At 40.6% G+C, this 17,356-nt stretch overlaps 1 protein-coding gene and 1 pseudogene across 1 annotated transcript; both read left to right on the top strand.

Moving 5' to 3' along the window:
* Window positions 1–4,223: 4,223 nt before the first annotated feature.
* On the top strand, window positions 4,224–5,493 carry LOC145471175 (histamine H2 receptor-like; annotated as a pseudogene).
* Window positions 5,494–16,124: 10,631 nt separating this feature from the next.
* On the top strand, window positions 16,125–17,253 carry LOC145471163 (histamine H2 receptor-like). The gene has a single exon (XM_081454805.1). The coding sequence runs from the start codon at window positions 16,140–16,142 to the stop codon at window positions 17,067–17,069; it is 930 nt and encodes a 309-aa protein (XP_081310931.1). The 5' UTR covers window positions 16,125–16,139; the 3' UTR covers window positions 17,070–17,253.
* Window positions 17,254–17,356: the final 103 nt, after the last annotated feature.

Raw genomic sequence — 17,356 nt, 5'->3', positions numbered from 1 at the left:
TCACGACCTTAATCAAACAAACTGTTGCACAGCTTTGCCTAGTTCCTGTGCGGCTTTCTCCCAGGCAGTGCAAAACTGCCATTTTGCCCTTTCTTCCGGCGTGCGCCAAAACAATTCCCCAGACCTCTCTCGGCGTGCTTGGTTCAACTAGACCATAGTCACTCGGCTAGCTCCGCTCTGTGGTTCCCTTTTTAAACTTGGAAAATATTATTTTCCAAGTTGTAGTGGTGGAACGATTTCTCTCCTTCACTCCTTCACTCCTTCACCTCCCGTTAGACATTTGGAACCCCGGTGGGGGGGGGGGGGGAGGTAGACTGGCATATCAAAAGGTAAGGGATGCTCGTCGGAAAATATGAATTTAACTCCTAAGGGAGACTAATGTGGACGTTGCTTGAGCTCCATTAGACCCCTGAAAGACACCATTTAAAACGGAATAGGTTCGATCGCTAGTCGCTGTTCAAGAAAGGATCCAGCGCGCACTTGTAGACCCGACTCGCGTACTCGAGAGATCAGCGGAAATCAAGCCTGAAAACACAAATTAAATGAGAGCGTTTCTTTTATTATTTCCTCGAGTACACCTTAAAGGATACTTTGACAGCTAAAAATGGTGACGTTTTGTCATCAACACCCTAAGTGAGACCAGAATCCTTGATTTGTACCCGAGACGACGGGCATCCCCGCTTTTCATGCAGGGGTCCCCCCGGGTTTCGAACATCAGCCGTCTAAGGCCGTTTTACAGTCGCTTGCAGCGTGTCAAGTTAGTTATTTTCGAGAGGTAGAAGGTATAACGATTTTTTCGTTGTAAGGAAAATACTTACGGTTTTACCTAAGCGTTTAGATTCAGGGAAAGTCTTCGCGGTGTTGCCTTCACAAACCTACGTGATATTGTGAGTTCGAAAGCAATCGATATAAACGAATGATTAAAGGTTCCAGACGATTTTTTTTAACACAAGAAACGGAAAGACAAACACTACCTTTCGGTGAATGGTTTTTTGACAGAAAAAGAAAAAACAATGAAGAAGAAAAGGAAAAGTAATCAGTAGTCACCGCTAGGATTTCAGCACTTATCAGACTGCGCTAATTGTACATCAGTTACCCAAAGGGCCAAAGTATTTCATAATATATTTACGAACCGCAGGCTCAAGTGTTTCGCTCAGTCTATGTACCTCACTTCTGACCAAACAAAATGATCTTACCGTTTTTGACTACAGCACAAGGAAGACATGTACAGATACAGGTAATGTAAACCGTGTAGGCTGCAACCTGAAAAGACCCTGGGAACGAGGTTGTGTAGGCAGGCCTGAGTAACAAACAGTTTCTTAATATTAAACTTTTTCATTTTGCAAATATCACGACACACCCCTGAATGGAAAAAGGCTTTATGGGCTTGTTCGAAAGCTAGACTGCCCTCACATCACAACTAGTTCCTTAAGGTTACTTCGAACCTTCGCGGGTGTCCTCCAGAAAAAAATGCGTACGCACGCTGTTTTGAAGGAAACCCCCACAAACTATTTAACAATTAGATTATGAGCTCGAGATTTCTATGAGGTGATAGTTGATGAGGCCGAAGTAGCTCAGCCAATCAGATTGCAGCATTTGCATTAGTATACTAGTAGAATTCTACTAAATATCAATAGAAAGGTTATAAAATGTAGAATTCGATAAAATTACATTCTTTTTTGCCGACTGCTTTCCTAAGACGGCAGAAGCCGTCAACGCCAAAACGACCGACTGAAATTCCGGCGAATTAATCAGGTATCAAATGCGATCGCTGATGCAAAAAAACTGTGCAGTGTTAATCACAAAGCATCAATCTCTCAAAGCGTGTCAGCATTTTCTTTCATTTCTATTGGTTATCTTTTTATAGATCTGTCAAGTTCCACTATCGAAAGATTCGCGTAAACGGTTGCGTTAGAGACCGCCACGACGAAAGTATTTGAAACAAAAGAATTCGCCGTCATGTTTTTGTCCCGTATCTGTCAGTAAATGTTCTGGCCAAATTTCAAGGAAAACCGTCGATTCTACCTACCCAATTAATTCATTTAAAGAGGAGGGATTCCCTAGAAAAACGAGTGCAAGTTTTCGCCTTCTAAAGGTTTATAAACATGTCACGCCTTCTCAGAGGGATATGTCAACTCAAAATGCCGCCAGTCAAGGAAATAACAGAACCCCTAGCGTTCACAGTAAGGAAAGTTGAGCTTCGCGGTAAAGCGATAGTGTTACCGTCACGTTTTAGGCCGGTGGTCAATAATAAAGGGCAAAACGGAGAAAAGCGATGTGCAACAAAACAAAAAGAAACTGAGGAGCAGTGTGATCACAAAAAGGTACTCTTGACGGACATGAAGTATTTGATATAGGATCTCTGGATTAAGCCGTTTACCGCGAAAGGGTCGCTGAGGAGTCCACACCTTGACGGTTTATTAACTATTATTAAAAAAACCTCTTTTTCCTAATAACTCGCGCGCGTTTTGATATTTTATTTTCATTTTTTTGGAAAATGTTACCTTGAATAATGAACTGCAATTTGCTTGGAAAAAAGAAAATTTGGAAAAAGTAGCCCCGCGAAGGTTTGGAGTAACCTTAATGAGCAATGCCTCATAACACCCTTTCATAATTTCAAGTTTCCAAGTTCAGTGGCTCACAGCCACTTTGATTCGCTCTAAGACCCAATTGGAAGCCAGTTCACAGGCTAATAACTCAGCTGTGTAACTACTGCTATCAACTCAGTGTAAGATCACTACTTCATTGGTGGAACAAGTGACATTAATTTTGCTGCTCTGACCTGAATTTTGAATTCTGACTGAGAATTTTATTAAACCGCTTATGGGCGGTCACTACCCGTGCAGGTTGAGTTCAATTCAGTCTAATCACGGCTGCTATTATAAAAGACAAAGTCATTTCGGGCGCCTGAGCAGCGGGAGTTTAACGCAAGCTATAACACACTAAATTTAGTCGAGGAAGAAATTTAGCTCGGAGAAGCCCGCTAATGACTTACTGTCATAACTTTCAACAGGAGGTCATGGGCTCGTGCTTTCAGACACAATGCACTGAAAAAAAAATTAAATTTCATTTTAACAAGAGGGGATATTCTTGGCGTCACCGTAGCAGCAATGCAGGATATAACCCTGCATGTCTACTAGCTTGTGAAAAGGTACATCGAAGGACATTGTCCTTGGTCTTTTTAAGGATTATTTCATCCTTTTATCAGTCTTTACATATAAATCAAACAAGACACTGACTGGTTCTAAAATAATCGTCCGCTCTGAAACTAAGCAGCGGCAACTATAGGAGTAAATTTTCAGAACAGATCTGTACTGTTTGCCGAAGTAAGCAAAGCCGGGGAGAAAGCGAAGCTGACCCCTCCCCAGCAACCTCCGCTCCCCAACCCCCGTCAATCTGCACCCTCATCTCCAGGCATGAGAAACGGTGGGTAAAAAGCGAAACGAGTATAAAACAGGACGAAGGCGAACTTAAAATGGCATGACAAGATAAGCGCCAATCGCTCACGTTCGCCCCCTACCCATTCACTGATTAACTATATGCAGCTGGACAGGTCTAATAACGCACATTTTAAATATGCTAAGCAAATAGGATTATCTCTTCAACTATTTTGTATTTTAATTCCTGATATATATTGTTTTATAGGAGGAGCCCATGGGCTCCTATTTATAGTAAATAGTTTTGTTAGTTTAAGCGCTTTTTATTTGTGATCATTTATTGATGGTAGCTTATAGTTGAAATTGTTCATGTTAATTTCATCAAGGCCTATGTTGATATCAGGAGCTACTGCTTCTGAAAGGCAGCTGCGTACAACGTAAACCGCTCGCGCTCATAGCTGAAGAACAACCAATCACTTTCGAGAATTTAGTTGTTTGCTGAGGTGTTACAAGCGATATTTTACCATCTGATACAACACTGGCGCGTAGACAATTGTCAATAAAAGATACTCCGCGGAATCAAAAATGCTACAATCTTTATAAATGTTTATTTGAAATTGATGAAAGACCGGATAAGTTTGAAGAACGTCGACAAGAACAAAGCAAGCAATTGAGAAATCTTGAGAAACTTTTCAAGATGAGAATGAGACGAGAGAAGCGTATTAGTTTCTGTTGATTCAACTTCTGAAACTGGCTGAAAATTGACAAAGCTAAATCCACAGAGCTTAGCAAAGTGTCACGTTTAAGTTTGCTCGCTTTGTGGCGCCTGTCAGGTTATTTGTCCCAGATAAACAAATGAGATGAAACGTTCACACCACTTGACTCTAATGTAAATTTAAGAGGAAGTTAAGAAGGCAAGGCAGACAACGAAAGAATGGCAGATGCAACGCAAATATCAACCATTACAAAATTTTAGATTTGCAGTTTATTGCAGATTTTTCTCAAATTTAAACACTTAAGTCTGATTACGGTTTGGGACAAATTCAAGATGAACGAACGACCACTCACAGCTCCCAATTCAAGTAGTGACACAACCGAGAAGCGTGTTTGCGAAGACATAACATCATTTGGTCTTAAAATGGTACCCTTTCCTTCAGCTGTCCTGTTTCGCTCGGTGTCTGTCGTCTTGTGTGTCTTCAACAGTTTTCTGTGTCCATTAACAGTTGCAGGGAATATCTTGGTCTTCATGGCTGTGCTTAGGAAAGTACAACTAAGAACTGTTGCGAACACCTCTATTCTATGTTTAGCGTTCACGGATTTGATGGTTGGGGTTTTTGTCCAACCTTCATACGTTGTTTATCAGGCGAGCAAACTGACTGCGAGTCTAGACAGCTTTCCATGCGACAAGCTGCTTATATACTCCTTCTCTGGGGTAATATGTATCTGCATGTCATTTCTAACACTGATTCTGATCTCGATGGAAAGGTACTTGGCAGTATTTTATCCCTATATTTACGAGGCAAAGGTTAACTCGAGACGTGTTATCTTAGTGACCGTCACGGTCTGGGCTATTTCCATTGGAATATTATTATCTGTGCGTTTTTTATTTGGAATAAACAGCAACGAGGAGACAGGAGTTATATCTTCGGTCATAGCCACCAACTTTCTTGTCACCTCTTTCGTGTACTTCAAGATATTCAGACTGGTGAAGCGTTGTAACGCTCAAGTTAACGTACAGATGTAACAACACACAGGCTCGACTTCCGAAGGGACAGAAAACGATCCTCCCACTCAAGTGAACTCAAGTCCCCGGGAAGCCAAAGCCTCGAAAACTGTGGCCTTTATCGCGGGAACGTTGTTTCTGTGTTTCATGCCGACATTGTGCGTCACCATAGTGGATCAGGCGGGGCTGGCTCCGAGAGATCTGCTATATCATGTTATTTATCCAATTGCTGAGACAGCAGTTCTCTTGAACAGCTGCGTCAATCCGGGAATTTACGTGTGGAGAAATCGAGGAATCAGACGGAGTCTTCGTGAACTCTTAAGTGCATGTAAGCTAGGCAGTTAGTCTGAGCAACCTAGCACTGCCTATCACAGATATGTCAACAAAAGGGATAAAGACAACTTTCTCAGCCTCTCATGTTAGACCATAAAGAAACAACTACATCAATTAAAACATAAGTAAATCGTTCAACTTCCAAGGCGATACTCATAAAACCATTGTGAATATGGTATTCCGATGACGAAAGTTGTTAAGACCTTTTGCACCTTTTTAAAGAGAAAATCTGTCTCAGTTAGAATCAGTCTGTGATAACCGACTGGCGAACAGATTTCAAAGGAACGTAGCATGATTTAACAATGAATTTTGTTGTCGTGACCAGCACCGATGGACGCAGCCTTCCTGTCCGTCATGTTTGTACAGCTAAGTCTTGTCTCTGTACAAACATCTTTCCACGCGGATTTTCTCCCGTTTGGTTACACGGCTATGTTAAGACGAAAGGTGTTACTCTATCTCACCACTGGACGTCCCAGGTTGAAGATTATCTCTCAGAGTTTGGCCATAGACACGGTACAGATGATCTACAATATCTGAAATAAACAAACAAGTAAATAAATACATAAATACATAAATACATAAATACGTAAATACGTAAATACGTAAATACGTAAATACGTAAATACGTAAATACGTAAATACGTAAATACGTAAATACGTAAATACGTAAATACATAAATACATAAATAAATAACGATTTCTTAAAGCAAAAACGAGGGAATATTAACGTTAAAAGCCGACGTTTCGGCGTCATCGTGACACCATTCTCAAGCCAAAGTGAACAAACAATGCGATATCGATGATTTGACTATAGAAATCAAATCATCGATATCGCATTATTTGTTCACTTTGCCTTAGAATGGTGTCACAATGACGCCGAAACGTCGGCTTTTAACGTTAATATTCGCTTGTTTTTGCTTCATAAATAAATAAATAAATAAATAAAACAATTAACTAATACATAGATACATTAATTAATTAATGAAAATATATAAATAAATAGATACATAAATAAATAATAAATAGATACATAAATAAATAGATAAAGAAATAGATAAATAAATAGATAAATAAATAAATAAATAAATGAAATGGCTGACGGACTTCTGACTACTGATATAAACTGACTGACTGACTGACGGACAGAGGGACGGACTGACCGACTGAATGACTGACAGACGGACTGACTGACTCACTGACTGATGGACCGACCGACGGATGGACTGACGAACCGAAAAGACTACTGACCTCAAGGGCAAGGCTTTACAAAACCTGAAGGAAGGGGTAGTTAGTAATTTTATGTAGGACCAGATTCACAGAAGTACCGAGTCAAAGATATGTAACACAATTGACACGGAAATCTAAAACTACAAAACATGTGACAAACCTTCAAAGTTCAACCGCTGATAGTTGGGGACGTTCTTTTTCACTTCAGCCCACTTCAGGCGGAGCCACTGTGGTGAGTAATTGCTGCAATGAAACACATAACCTAAACATCACTGCATGTGACAAGCAGATGTCTTCCAACAGGGGAAAAATAACCGCTTAATTTTCCAGATAATATTAAAACCTGACTAGGTTGGCGAAACTCAATTAATACCCGCAACGTTAATGCGTTGCTATGCAACAGTTAATAATCCATCGAATATTTTCGCTCGCGCGCGATTGATCTAAACGTATCACGTGACTAAATATACTCCAACTAAAACTGAGGAATATCCGAGTGATATTCCCCAATTTTCAAAAGATCCCGCGTGTTGCTAAAACTATTTGAAGGGTAATAAACACAATAGCCTCCATTTGACTATAGAAATATGATCGTGTATTTGTCCTTGGACATTTTCTGTTCCTCGAAGCTCAAAATTTTCGCTTTTCGGAACAGATAGCCTGCGAGCAGGCTCACCTCTGAGTCACACGCGCGAGTGGCGAAGAGCAAAGCGACCCGGCGGGAAGGAGTCTGGTGAAGATAATGTCCGCGGGCAATTATCCCAGCACATTTTTGCGCCAAATGGAGGCTATTGTTTATACATTCATATATTTGATTCAGAGATGACGAGTGTTTCACAGTTACCCAGTGACTTAACTAATTGTTACCATCTCTTACTATGTGCGTTTATGGATGCATTGTTGAATATGTTTGCCATGTAGTAGTTGCAGTTTCGATGGACTGTATATAACTCACATGTCGTACTCGGATTTCACTTCCATCCAGTCCACATCACATTCTTCCGTGACACCAGAATTATATAATCTAACAGACACAAAACACTTACAGTTAAAAGCCATACCTTCCTACCTACTTACTTACCGTACCTAGCTTGGAAGATCGCTGGGTATTGGTTAGTGCGCTGGATTCCGGATCGAGAGGTCTGGGTAACAACACAGACCTGAATCACCACGTCAATTATGTTCTTGGGCAAGATACTTAACTGAGGTGGATGCTTAAGAAGGGAAGGGGGGAGGGGAGGAGGGTGGAGCTACCTGTGATGGACTAGTATTCTATCCAGACAGGGGAACGGTAACACTCCCGATCGTTCCATGCTAAGGATTTCAACCGAAGTTAACAGCCAGCCAGATGACTCATTTGAGCTTGTAAACGTGTTATTGGTTTTACGTTTGCACAACGTGGTCTACATGTATTAAACACGTCTGGTTGTAGCCATGTACGCCTGCCTGTTAATCCTACATCAAACTTGTGAAAATTTGAGTTTTTTGACAGAAAAGCTTGCCCATTTTTACTGTACTTACAAGTTACATGTATAATGGCAAAATGTGAAATTAACAAGTCTTGTAACCTTGTTATAAGTTTGAGTTCACGACTTTTCGACCACTTGCTCCCTGTGGCATTTTGTGACATGCTCCAACAAAGCTTGTTCAACCTGTTTAGAATACACACATGTACAGGTATGCAAAGTAAGCCAGGAGAACATGTGATCCAAATCCAAGTTCTCCTAACAATAAAGGCATTGTCAAGCAGGCATGTGATGAGAATATAGCAAGCCATCCACTACTGTATCTGAAAGAGTCTTTCAAGACATGCCTGCCACACATTCTCAGATCAACGACTGTTAACATTAAAACAAGTGCACCACAATTTGTATGGAGAGCTAAAATATTTCTAAATACAGCATTGAGAGTGGGAAGTCTTTTACTTACCATTTTTGTCTGCACATGTATAAAATATCTTACTTTGCTCGTCTTGTTGGTCGGTACTGTAATTTAGGGATCTTCGTTTTAAGTACGAAGCGCCTGGGCCATAAATCCATAAACAGGATCATTTGTCAATTGTATATATTGATTTCAATTGATATCGTGCTAGGTAGACTTTCTCAAGACTTTAATTTGAGATTAATAATTATTTTTCCTCTCTAACAACAAAATCTTTTTCTGTCACTTTTATTTTCTCTCATTTCCCTCCTTCTAAATGCACAAAGTTTCGCAACCCCGCCCTTTAGTAAATCGTGGTTACAAAATAAGTCCGCCGGCCCTGACCGTTGTCATGTAATTCTGCAGCAGAGATACGCATGACGTACGTAACACTAAATGGGGCCGTACTGATTATTGTTTTCCGTCAAGGGACGATGTAGAACATCGTCTCTTGATTCCGTTCATAGAAAACACATGACAACTGAGTTAAACGTTCAACACAAACGGATATTGTCTGTCAAAGCCCAAACTCGATTGTGCTTTGGCGCGAGGAATTCGAGGTATGACCAGTTACGTCACCGCCTACAAGCTCTGTAATTTCTCTCCCTGTAACATTACCAACTGGTATGGGCGTTTTATAGCAAGGACATATCGTAGCTGGCCGTATTCGAGAAAATCGCCAGCTAGATCTGTTCAAATTACAGTTAAAGCGGTATGCAAAAAAGGCACTTTAACACACGATATTAACTTGCCGTTAAATAAGCCATTAACTGAGGAGCTTAAGCTCGAGAGCTTGAATGACGTCAATTGAAAGTGCCTTGATGTTTTCTGATGATTAGAATAAATGATGTGAGAAATAAACAGGACAACGGTTGCATTTTTTTTCCAAGGACGCGGTGTTTATTTCAAGTGTCTTATTTTTCGACCCTTGTAAAACTTAGTTGGGCTTAAAGAGGAAAGTTGGTACCACAATCCGCTTAGTTTCCGTAGATGGTTTTCACCACGAATTCTCTCGTCTTTTTTAGAACTCACTTCAAACAAAGTTATTACGTCAACGGACTGTAATAGGAAGGAAACAGATCGTTCTGTTGTGAGAGATTACAATATTAGCTGTTTGGCAGCCCACTCAGGAGTCATGCAAAGTTCTAAATAACTTTACCAGCAACCCATACGATAGAAACCTCAGGCAACAGACTTCGCACACCGCTATTGGGTATGTTGTCATTTTTTAGTTACTCAGAATCGAAAAAAAGTGCACAATGGTTCCTCAAGCGATTTAAGGTGGAAATTCATTATTCATGGTTACTTGAGCTTCAAGGGTTAGAGTCTAAGACTGAGTCCTTATATTTGCTTTAAAGTTCTCAATAATCAACACATGGCTTTGCTCTTGATGACTCAGGTGTACACACAAACGTATATATTCCACCGTGCGTGGTACAAGGAGGGGAGACGATAGATGGAACCCCTCTTCCTGGTTTTTGTTATGGAGGTCAACTAGAAAATCGAAAGGTTTACTTGAACATCATACTCTAACTTTAATATTTATAAATCGAAAAGATATATATATTGCAAACATTAAAAAGTAATAATTTCATTTATAAATGTAAACTAGAGCTGTTAGTAAAAAAAGTATGTTATGTTTTGTTGAAATAAGACATAACAGAATTGTTTGCATTTAATAAGGAGTCTTGGCTGCTTAAAATGGAAAATATTTTTTGTTGGTCATGGCGTCATTAAGTGCTTCATCATGTTTTCTGTTTCCTGTTCACTCATTTAGAATCATGAAAGGTTATGTGATTAATAACAGGGACCGTAATACATCGTAATAACTTTATTTTTTGGTATGTTTTTTTACGAGGGCGTGGTCTATTTGTAAATAGTTTTTTTTCTTTTACCCTTGATTAAAGCAGCTAGGTGATGCTGCGGCTGTTCAGTTTACGCAGAGTATCAATATTTTTCTGGCCTGATTAAAACCGTGCAGTATAACACGGGAGCCTATATTGATCGTTCCGTTGTAAGAGATAGTTTAACAATAGTACACTTTCAACTGCGACTGAACTAATAGTACTAGGTTTATGTGCCTTTCGTTGTCTTGTCATATTCAGTAACTCAGAAAACAGTGTATACTGGTATTTCGAGCCATTTAAAACTGAGCTTAAAATTAATCATGCTTTCTTGAGCAACTAGGGATAGAGATTTGGAGTGAATCTACAAATCCACAGCAAGTCACAGACATCATTACACTAAGGCTCCCATGCGCGTTTGTGCACTTTACTTGCCAACGTTTCTCAACATACATTTACTTCTATTCGACATTTACAGCTAAAAATTGATCAGCAAACTCTTACTCAACCGGTTAAACGTCTCACAAACCGGAGAGAAGAATGGCCCTTCAGCAATCCAGGGCATCCACGTTGATTGCATTGAAATGCGGCAAATGAGGCAAGGTAAATGTGTAAATGGATAACGTGGCTCTGGAGGCCACATGTATTAAAAAGGTTGGAACCTTTTTCATAATTGTTTCCATCACAGGGGCAGATCCAGGATATTCCTTAGGAGGGGGTGCACCACTAAGGAATGGCGTATACGAAAAAGGTTTCATCTCATGGAGTGGGGATTGCGCATCCCCTGCACCCTCCCCCTGGATCCGTCCCTGCATCAACGTGATGTATTCCTGGTTGAGCACCAAAAGTAGACCTCCCCTCCCTTCCGATCCCATCTCTCAAGAAAGGGCATGTACAGATTGCCTTGACAATGCCTCCTTAGCCTCAAACTACAAGGATTTCTGAATTTCTGAATGTTTCCTGAAGTTGTCTTTATGAGCCAAAGCAAACTAATAGTGATGCACTTCATAAATTCCTCTCACTAGACAATTTACAATTTACAGTGTTTCAATGATTACAAAACAATGGATCCTGAAACTAGCTTGCAACTGAGGCTAATGCGGCGAATCTATTCAAATGTAAATGGAATTATTCACGATAAATGGTGATAAGTTGCTCACCGTCCAACTTCAATCTCCCCGACCTTAATAAAACAAACTATTGCACAGCTTTGCCTAGTTCCTGTACGGCAGTCTCCCAGGCAGTGCAAAACTGCCATTTTGCCCTTTCTTCCGGCCTGCGCCAAAAAAAAATTCCCCAGACCTCTCTCGGCGTGCTTGGCTCAACTAGACTACAAACACTCGGCTAGCTCCGCTCTTTGGTTCCCTTTTTAAACTTGAAAAATACTATTCTCCAAGTTGTAGTGGTGGAACGATTTCACGCCTTCACTCCTTCACTCCTTCACCTCCCGTTAGACATTTGGAACCCCGGGGGGGGGGGGGGGAGGTGGACTCGCATATCAAAAGGCAAGGGATGCTCGTCGGAAAATATGAATTGAACTCCTAAGGGAGACTAATGTGGACGTTGCTTGAGCTTCATTAGACCCCTAAAAGATACCATTTAAAATGGAATAGGTTCGATCGCTAGCTACTGTTCAAGAAAGGATCCAGCGCGCACTTGTAGACCCGACTCGCGTACTCGAGAGATCAGCGGAAATCAAGCCTGAAAACAGAAATTAAATGAGAGCGTTTCTTTTATTATTTCCTCGAGTGCACCTTAAAGGATACTTTGACAGCTAAAAATGGTGACGTTTCGTCATCAACACCCTAAGTGAGACCAGAATCCTTGATTTGTACCCGAGACGACGGGCATCCCCGCTTTTCATGTAGGGTTCCCACCCCCCCCCCCCCCCCCTCGGGTTTCGAACATCAGCCGTCTAAGGCCGTTTTACAGTCGCTTGCAGCGTGTCAAGTTAGTTATTTTCGAGAGGTAGAAGGTATAACGATTTTTTCGTTGTAAGGAAAATACTTATGGTTTTACCTAAGCGTTTCGATTCAGGGAAAGTCTTCGCGGTGTTGCCTTCACAAACCTACGTGATATTGTGAGTTCGAAAGCAATCGATATAAACGTATGATTAAAGGCTCCAGACGATTTTTTTTTAACACAAGAAACGGAAAGACAAACACTACCTTTCGGTGAATGGTTTTTTGACAGAAAAAGAACAAACAATGAAGATCGAAGAAAAGGAAAAGTAATCAGTAGTCACCGCTAGGATTTCAGCACTTATCAGACTGCGCTAATATTACATCAGTTATCTAAAGGGCCAAAGTATTTCATAATATATTTACGAACCGCAGGCTCAAGTGTTTCGCTCGGTCTATGTACCTCACTTCTGACCACACAAAATGATCTTACCGTTTTTGACTACAGCACAAGGAAGACATGTACAGATACAGGTAATGTAAACCGTGTAGGCTGCAACCTGAAAAGACCCTGGGAACGAGGTTGTGTAGGCAGGCCTGAGTAACAAACAGTTTCTTAACATTAAACTTTTTCATTTTGCAAATATCACGACACACCCCTGAATGGAAAAAGGCTTTATGGGCTTGTTCGAAAGCTAGACTGCCCTCACATCACAACTAGTTTCTTAAGGTTACTTCAAACCTTCGCGGGTGTCCTCCAGAAAAAAATGCGTACGCACGCTGTTTTGAAGGAAACCCCCACAAACTATTTAACAATTAGATTATGAGCTCGAGATTTCTATGAGGTGATAGTTGATGAGGCCGAAGTAGCTCAGCCAATCAGATTGCAGCATTTGCATTAGTATACTGGTAGAATTCTACTAAATATCAATAGAAAGGCTATAAAATGTAGAATTCGATAAAATTATATTCTTTTTGCCGACTGCTTTCCTAAGGCGGCAGAAGCCGTCAACGCCAAAACGACGGACTGAAATTCCGGCGAATTAATCAGGTATCAAATGCGATCGCTGAGGCAAAAAAACTGTGCAGTGTTAATCACAAAGCATCAATCTCTCAAAGCGTGTCAGCATTTTCTTTCATTTCTATTGGTTATCTTTTTATAGATCTGTCAAGTTCCACTATCGAAAGATTCGCGTAAACGGTTCCGTTAGAGACCGCCACGACAAAAGTATTTGAAACAAAAGAATTCGCCGTCATGTTTTTGTCCCGTATCTGTCAGTAAATGTTCTGGCCAAATTTCAAGGAAAACCGTCGATTCTACATACCCAATTAATTCATTTAAAGAGGAGGGATTCTCTAGAAAAACGAGTGCACGTTTTCACCTTCTAAAGATTTATAAACATGTCACGCCTTCTCAAAGGGATATGTCAACTCAAAATGCCGCCAGCCAAGGAAATAACAGAACCCCTAGCGTTCACAGTAAGGAAAGTTGAGCTTCGCGGTAAAGCGATAGTGTTACCGTCACGTTTTAGGCCGGTGGTCAATAATAAAGGGCAAAAAGGAGAAAAGCGATGTGCAACAAAACAAAAAGAAACTGAGGAGCAGTGTGATCACAAAAAGGTACTCTTGACGGACATGAAGTATTTGATATAGGATCTCTGGATTAAGCCGTTTACCGCGAAAAGGTCGCTGAGGAGTCCACACCTTAACGGTTTATTAACTATATTGTTAAAAAAACCTCTTTTTCCTAATAACTCGCGCGCGTTTTGATATTTTATTTTCATTTTTTTGGAAAATGTTACCTTGAATAATGAACTGCAATTTGCTTGGAAAAAAGAAAATTTGGAAAAAGTAGCCCCGCGAAGGTTTGGAGTAACCTTAATGAGCAATGCCTCATAACACCCTTTCATAATTTCAAGTTTCCAAGTTCAGTGGCTCACAGCCACTTTGATTCGCTCTAAAACCCAATTGGAAGCCAGTTCACAGGCTAATACCTCAGCTGTGTAAATACTGCTATCAACTCAGTGTAAGATCACTACTTCATCGGTGGAACAAGTGGAATATTAATTTTGCTGCTCTGACCTGAATTTTGAATTCTGACTGAGAATTTTATTAAACCGCTTATGGGCGGTCACTACCCGTGCAGGTTGAGTTCAATTCAGTCTAATCACGGCTGCTATTATAAAAAACAAAATCATTTCGGGCGCCTGAGCAACGGGAGTTTAACGCAAGCTATAACACACTGAATTTAGTCGAGGAAGAAATTTAGTTCGGAGAAGCACGCTAATGACTTACTGTCATAACTTTCAACAGGAGGTCATGGGCTCCCGCTTTCAGACACAATGCTCTGAAAAAAAAATTAAATTTCATTTTAACAAGAAGGGATATTCTTGGCGTCACCGTAGCAGCAATGCAGGATATAACCCTGCATGTCTACTAGCTTATGAAAAGGTACATCGAAGGACATTGTCCTTGGTCTTTTTAAGGATTATTTCATCCTTTTATCAGTCTTTACATATAAATCAAACAAGACACTGACTGGTTCTAAAATAATCGTCCGCTCTGAAACTAAGCAGCGGCAACTATAGGAGTAAATTTTCAGAACACATCTGTACTGTTTGCCGAAGTAAGCAAAGCCGGGGAGAAAGCGAAGCTGACCCCTCCCCATCAACCTCCGCTTCCCAACCCCGTCAATCTCCACCCTCATCTCTACGCATGGGAAACGGTGGGCAAAAAGCGAAACGAGTGCAAAACACGACGAAGGCGAACTTAAAATGGCATGACAAGATAAGCGCCAATCGCTCACGTTCGTCCCCTGTCCATTCACTGATTAACTATATGCAGCTGGACAGGTCTAATAACGAACATTTTAAATATGCTAAGCAAATAGGATTATCTCTTCAACTATTTTGTATTTTAATTCCTGATATATATTGTTTTATAGGAGGAGCCCATGGGCTCCTATTTATAGCAAATAGTTTTGTTAGTTTAAGCGCTTTTTATCTGTGATCATTTAGTGATGGTAGCTTATAGTTGAAATTGTTCATGTTAATTTCATCAAGGCCTATGTTGATATCAGGAGCTACTGCTTCTGAAAGGCAGCTGCGTACAACGTAAACCGCTTGGGCTCATAGCTGAAGAACAACCAATCACTTTCGAGAATTTAGTTGTTTGCTGAGGTGTTACAAGCGATATTTTACCATCTGTTACAACACTGGCGCGTAGACAATTGTCAATAAAAGATACTCCGCGGAATCAAAAATGCTACAATCTTTATAAATGTTTATTTGAAATTGATGAAAGACTGGATAAGTTTGAAGAACGTCGGCAAGAACAAAGCAAGCAATTGAGAAATCTTGAGAAACTTTTCAAGATGAGAATGAGACGAGATAAGCGTATTAGTTTCTGTTGATTCAACTTCTGAAACTGGTTGAAAATTGACAAAGCTAAATCCACAGAGCTTAGAAAAGTGTCACGTTAAAGTTTGCTCGCTTTGTGGCGCCTGTCAGGTTATTTGTCCCAGATAAACAAATGAGATGAAACGTTCACACCACATGACTCTAATGTAAATTTAAGAGGAAGTCAAGAGGGCAAGGCAGACAAGGAAAGAATGGCAGATGCAACGCAAATATCGACCATTACCAAATTTTAGATTTGCAGTTTATTGCAGATTTTTCTCAAATTTAAACACTCAAGTCTGATTACGGTTTGGGACAAATTCAAGATGAACGAACGACCACTCACAGCTCCCAATTCAAGTAGTGACACAACCGAGAAGCTTGTTTGCGAAGACATAGCGTCATTTGGTCTTAAAATGGTACCCTTTCCTTCAGCTGTCCTGTTTCGCTCGGTGTCTGTCGTCTTGTGTGTCTTCAACAGTTTTCTGTGTCCATTAACAGTTGCAGGGAATATCTTGGTCTTCATGGCTGTGCTTAGGAAAGTACAACTAAGAACTGTTGCGAACACCTCTATTCTATGTTTAGCGTTCACGGATTTGATGGTTGGGGTTTTTGTCCAACCTTCATACGTTGTTTATCAGGCGAGCAAACTGACTGCGAGTCTAGACAGCTTTCCATGCGACAAGCTGCTTATATACTCCTTCTCTGGGGTAATATGTATCTGCATGTCATTTCTAACACTGATTCTGATCTCGATGGAAAGGTACTTGGCAGTATTTTATCCCTATATTTACGAGGCAAAGGTTAACTCGAGACGTGTTATCTTAGTGACCGTCACGGTCTGGGCTATTTCCATTGGAATATTATTATCTGTGCGTTTTTTATTTGGAATAAACAGCAACGAGGAGACAGGAGTTATATCTTCGGTCATAACCACCAACTTTCTTGTCACCTCTTTCGTGTACTTCAAGATATTCAGACTGGTGAAGCGTTGTAACGCTCAAGTTAATGTACAGATGTCACAACACACAGGCTCGACTTCTGAAGGGACAGAAAACGATCCTCCCACTCAAGTGAACTCAAGTCCCCGGGAAGCCAAAGCCTCGAAAACTGTGGCCTTTGTCGCGGGAACGTTGTTTCTGTGTTTCATGCCGACATTGTGCGTCACCATAGTGGATCAGGCGGGGCTGGCTCCGAGAGATCTGCTATATCATGTTATTTATCCAATTGCTGAGACAGCAGTTCTCTTGAACAGCTGCGTCAATCCGGGAATTTACGTGTGGAGAAATCGAGGAATCAGACGGAGTCTTCGTGAAGTCTTAAGTACATGTAAGTTAGGCAGTTAGTCTGAGCAACCTAGCACTGTGCCTATCACAGATATGTCAACAAAAGGGATAAAGACAACCTTAATTCTCAGCCTCTCAAGTTGCATGTTAAACCATAAAGAAACAACTACATCAATTAAAATACAAGTAAATCGTTCAACTTTCAAGGCGATACTCATAAAACCATTGTGAATATGGTATTGCGATGACGAAAGTTGTTAAGATGAAAACTTTTTTTTGCACCTCTTTAAAGAGAAAATCTGTCTCAGTTAGAATCAGTCTGTGATAACCGACTGGCGAACAGATTT

The sequence above is a fragment of the Orbicella franksi genome, unplaced genomic scaffold, assembly GCF_964199315.1.
Source record: "Orbicella franksi unplaced genomic scaffold, jaOrbFran1.1 SCAFFOLD_32, whole genome shotgun sequence".
In the NCBI taxonomy this organism is placed as follows: domain Eukaryota; kingdom Metazoa; phylum Cnidaria; class Anthozoa; order Scleractinia; family Merulinidae; genus Orbicella; species Orbicella franksi.
Note: the sequence above shows the minus strand (reverse complement) of the source record. Positions and strands in the feature narration are given on the sequence as shown.

Excerpts from the sequence above, each read along its gene's own strand:
- LOC145471163 (XM_081454805.1), top strand. The coding sequence starts at position 16,140 with ATGGTACCCTTTCCTTCAGCTGTCCTGTTTCGCTCGGTGTCTGTCGTC.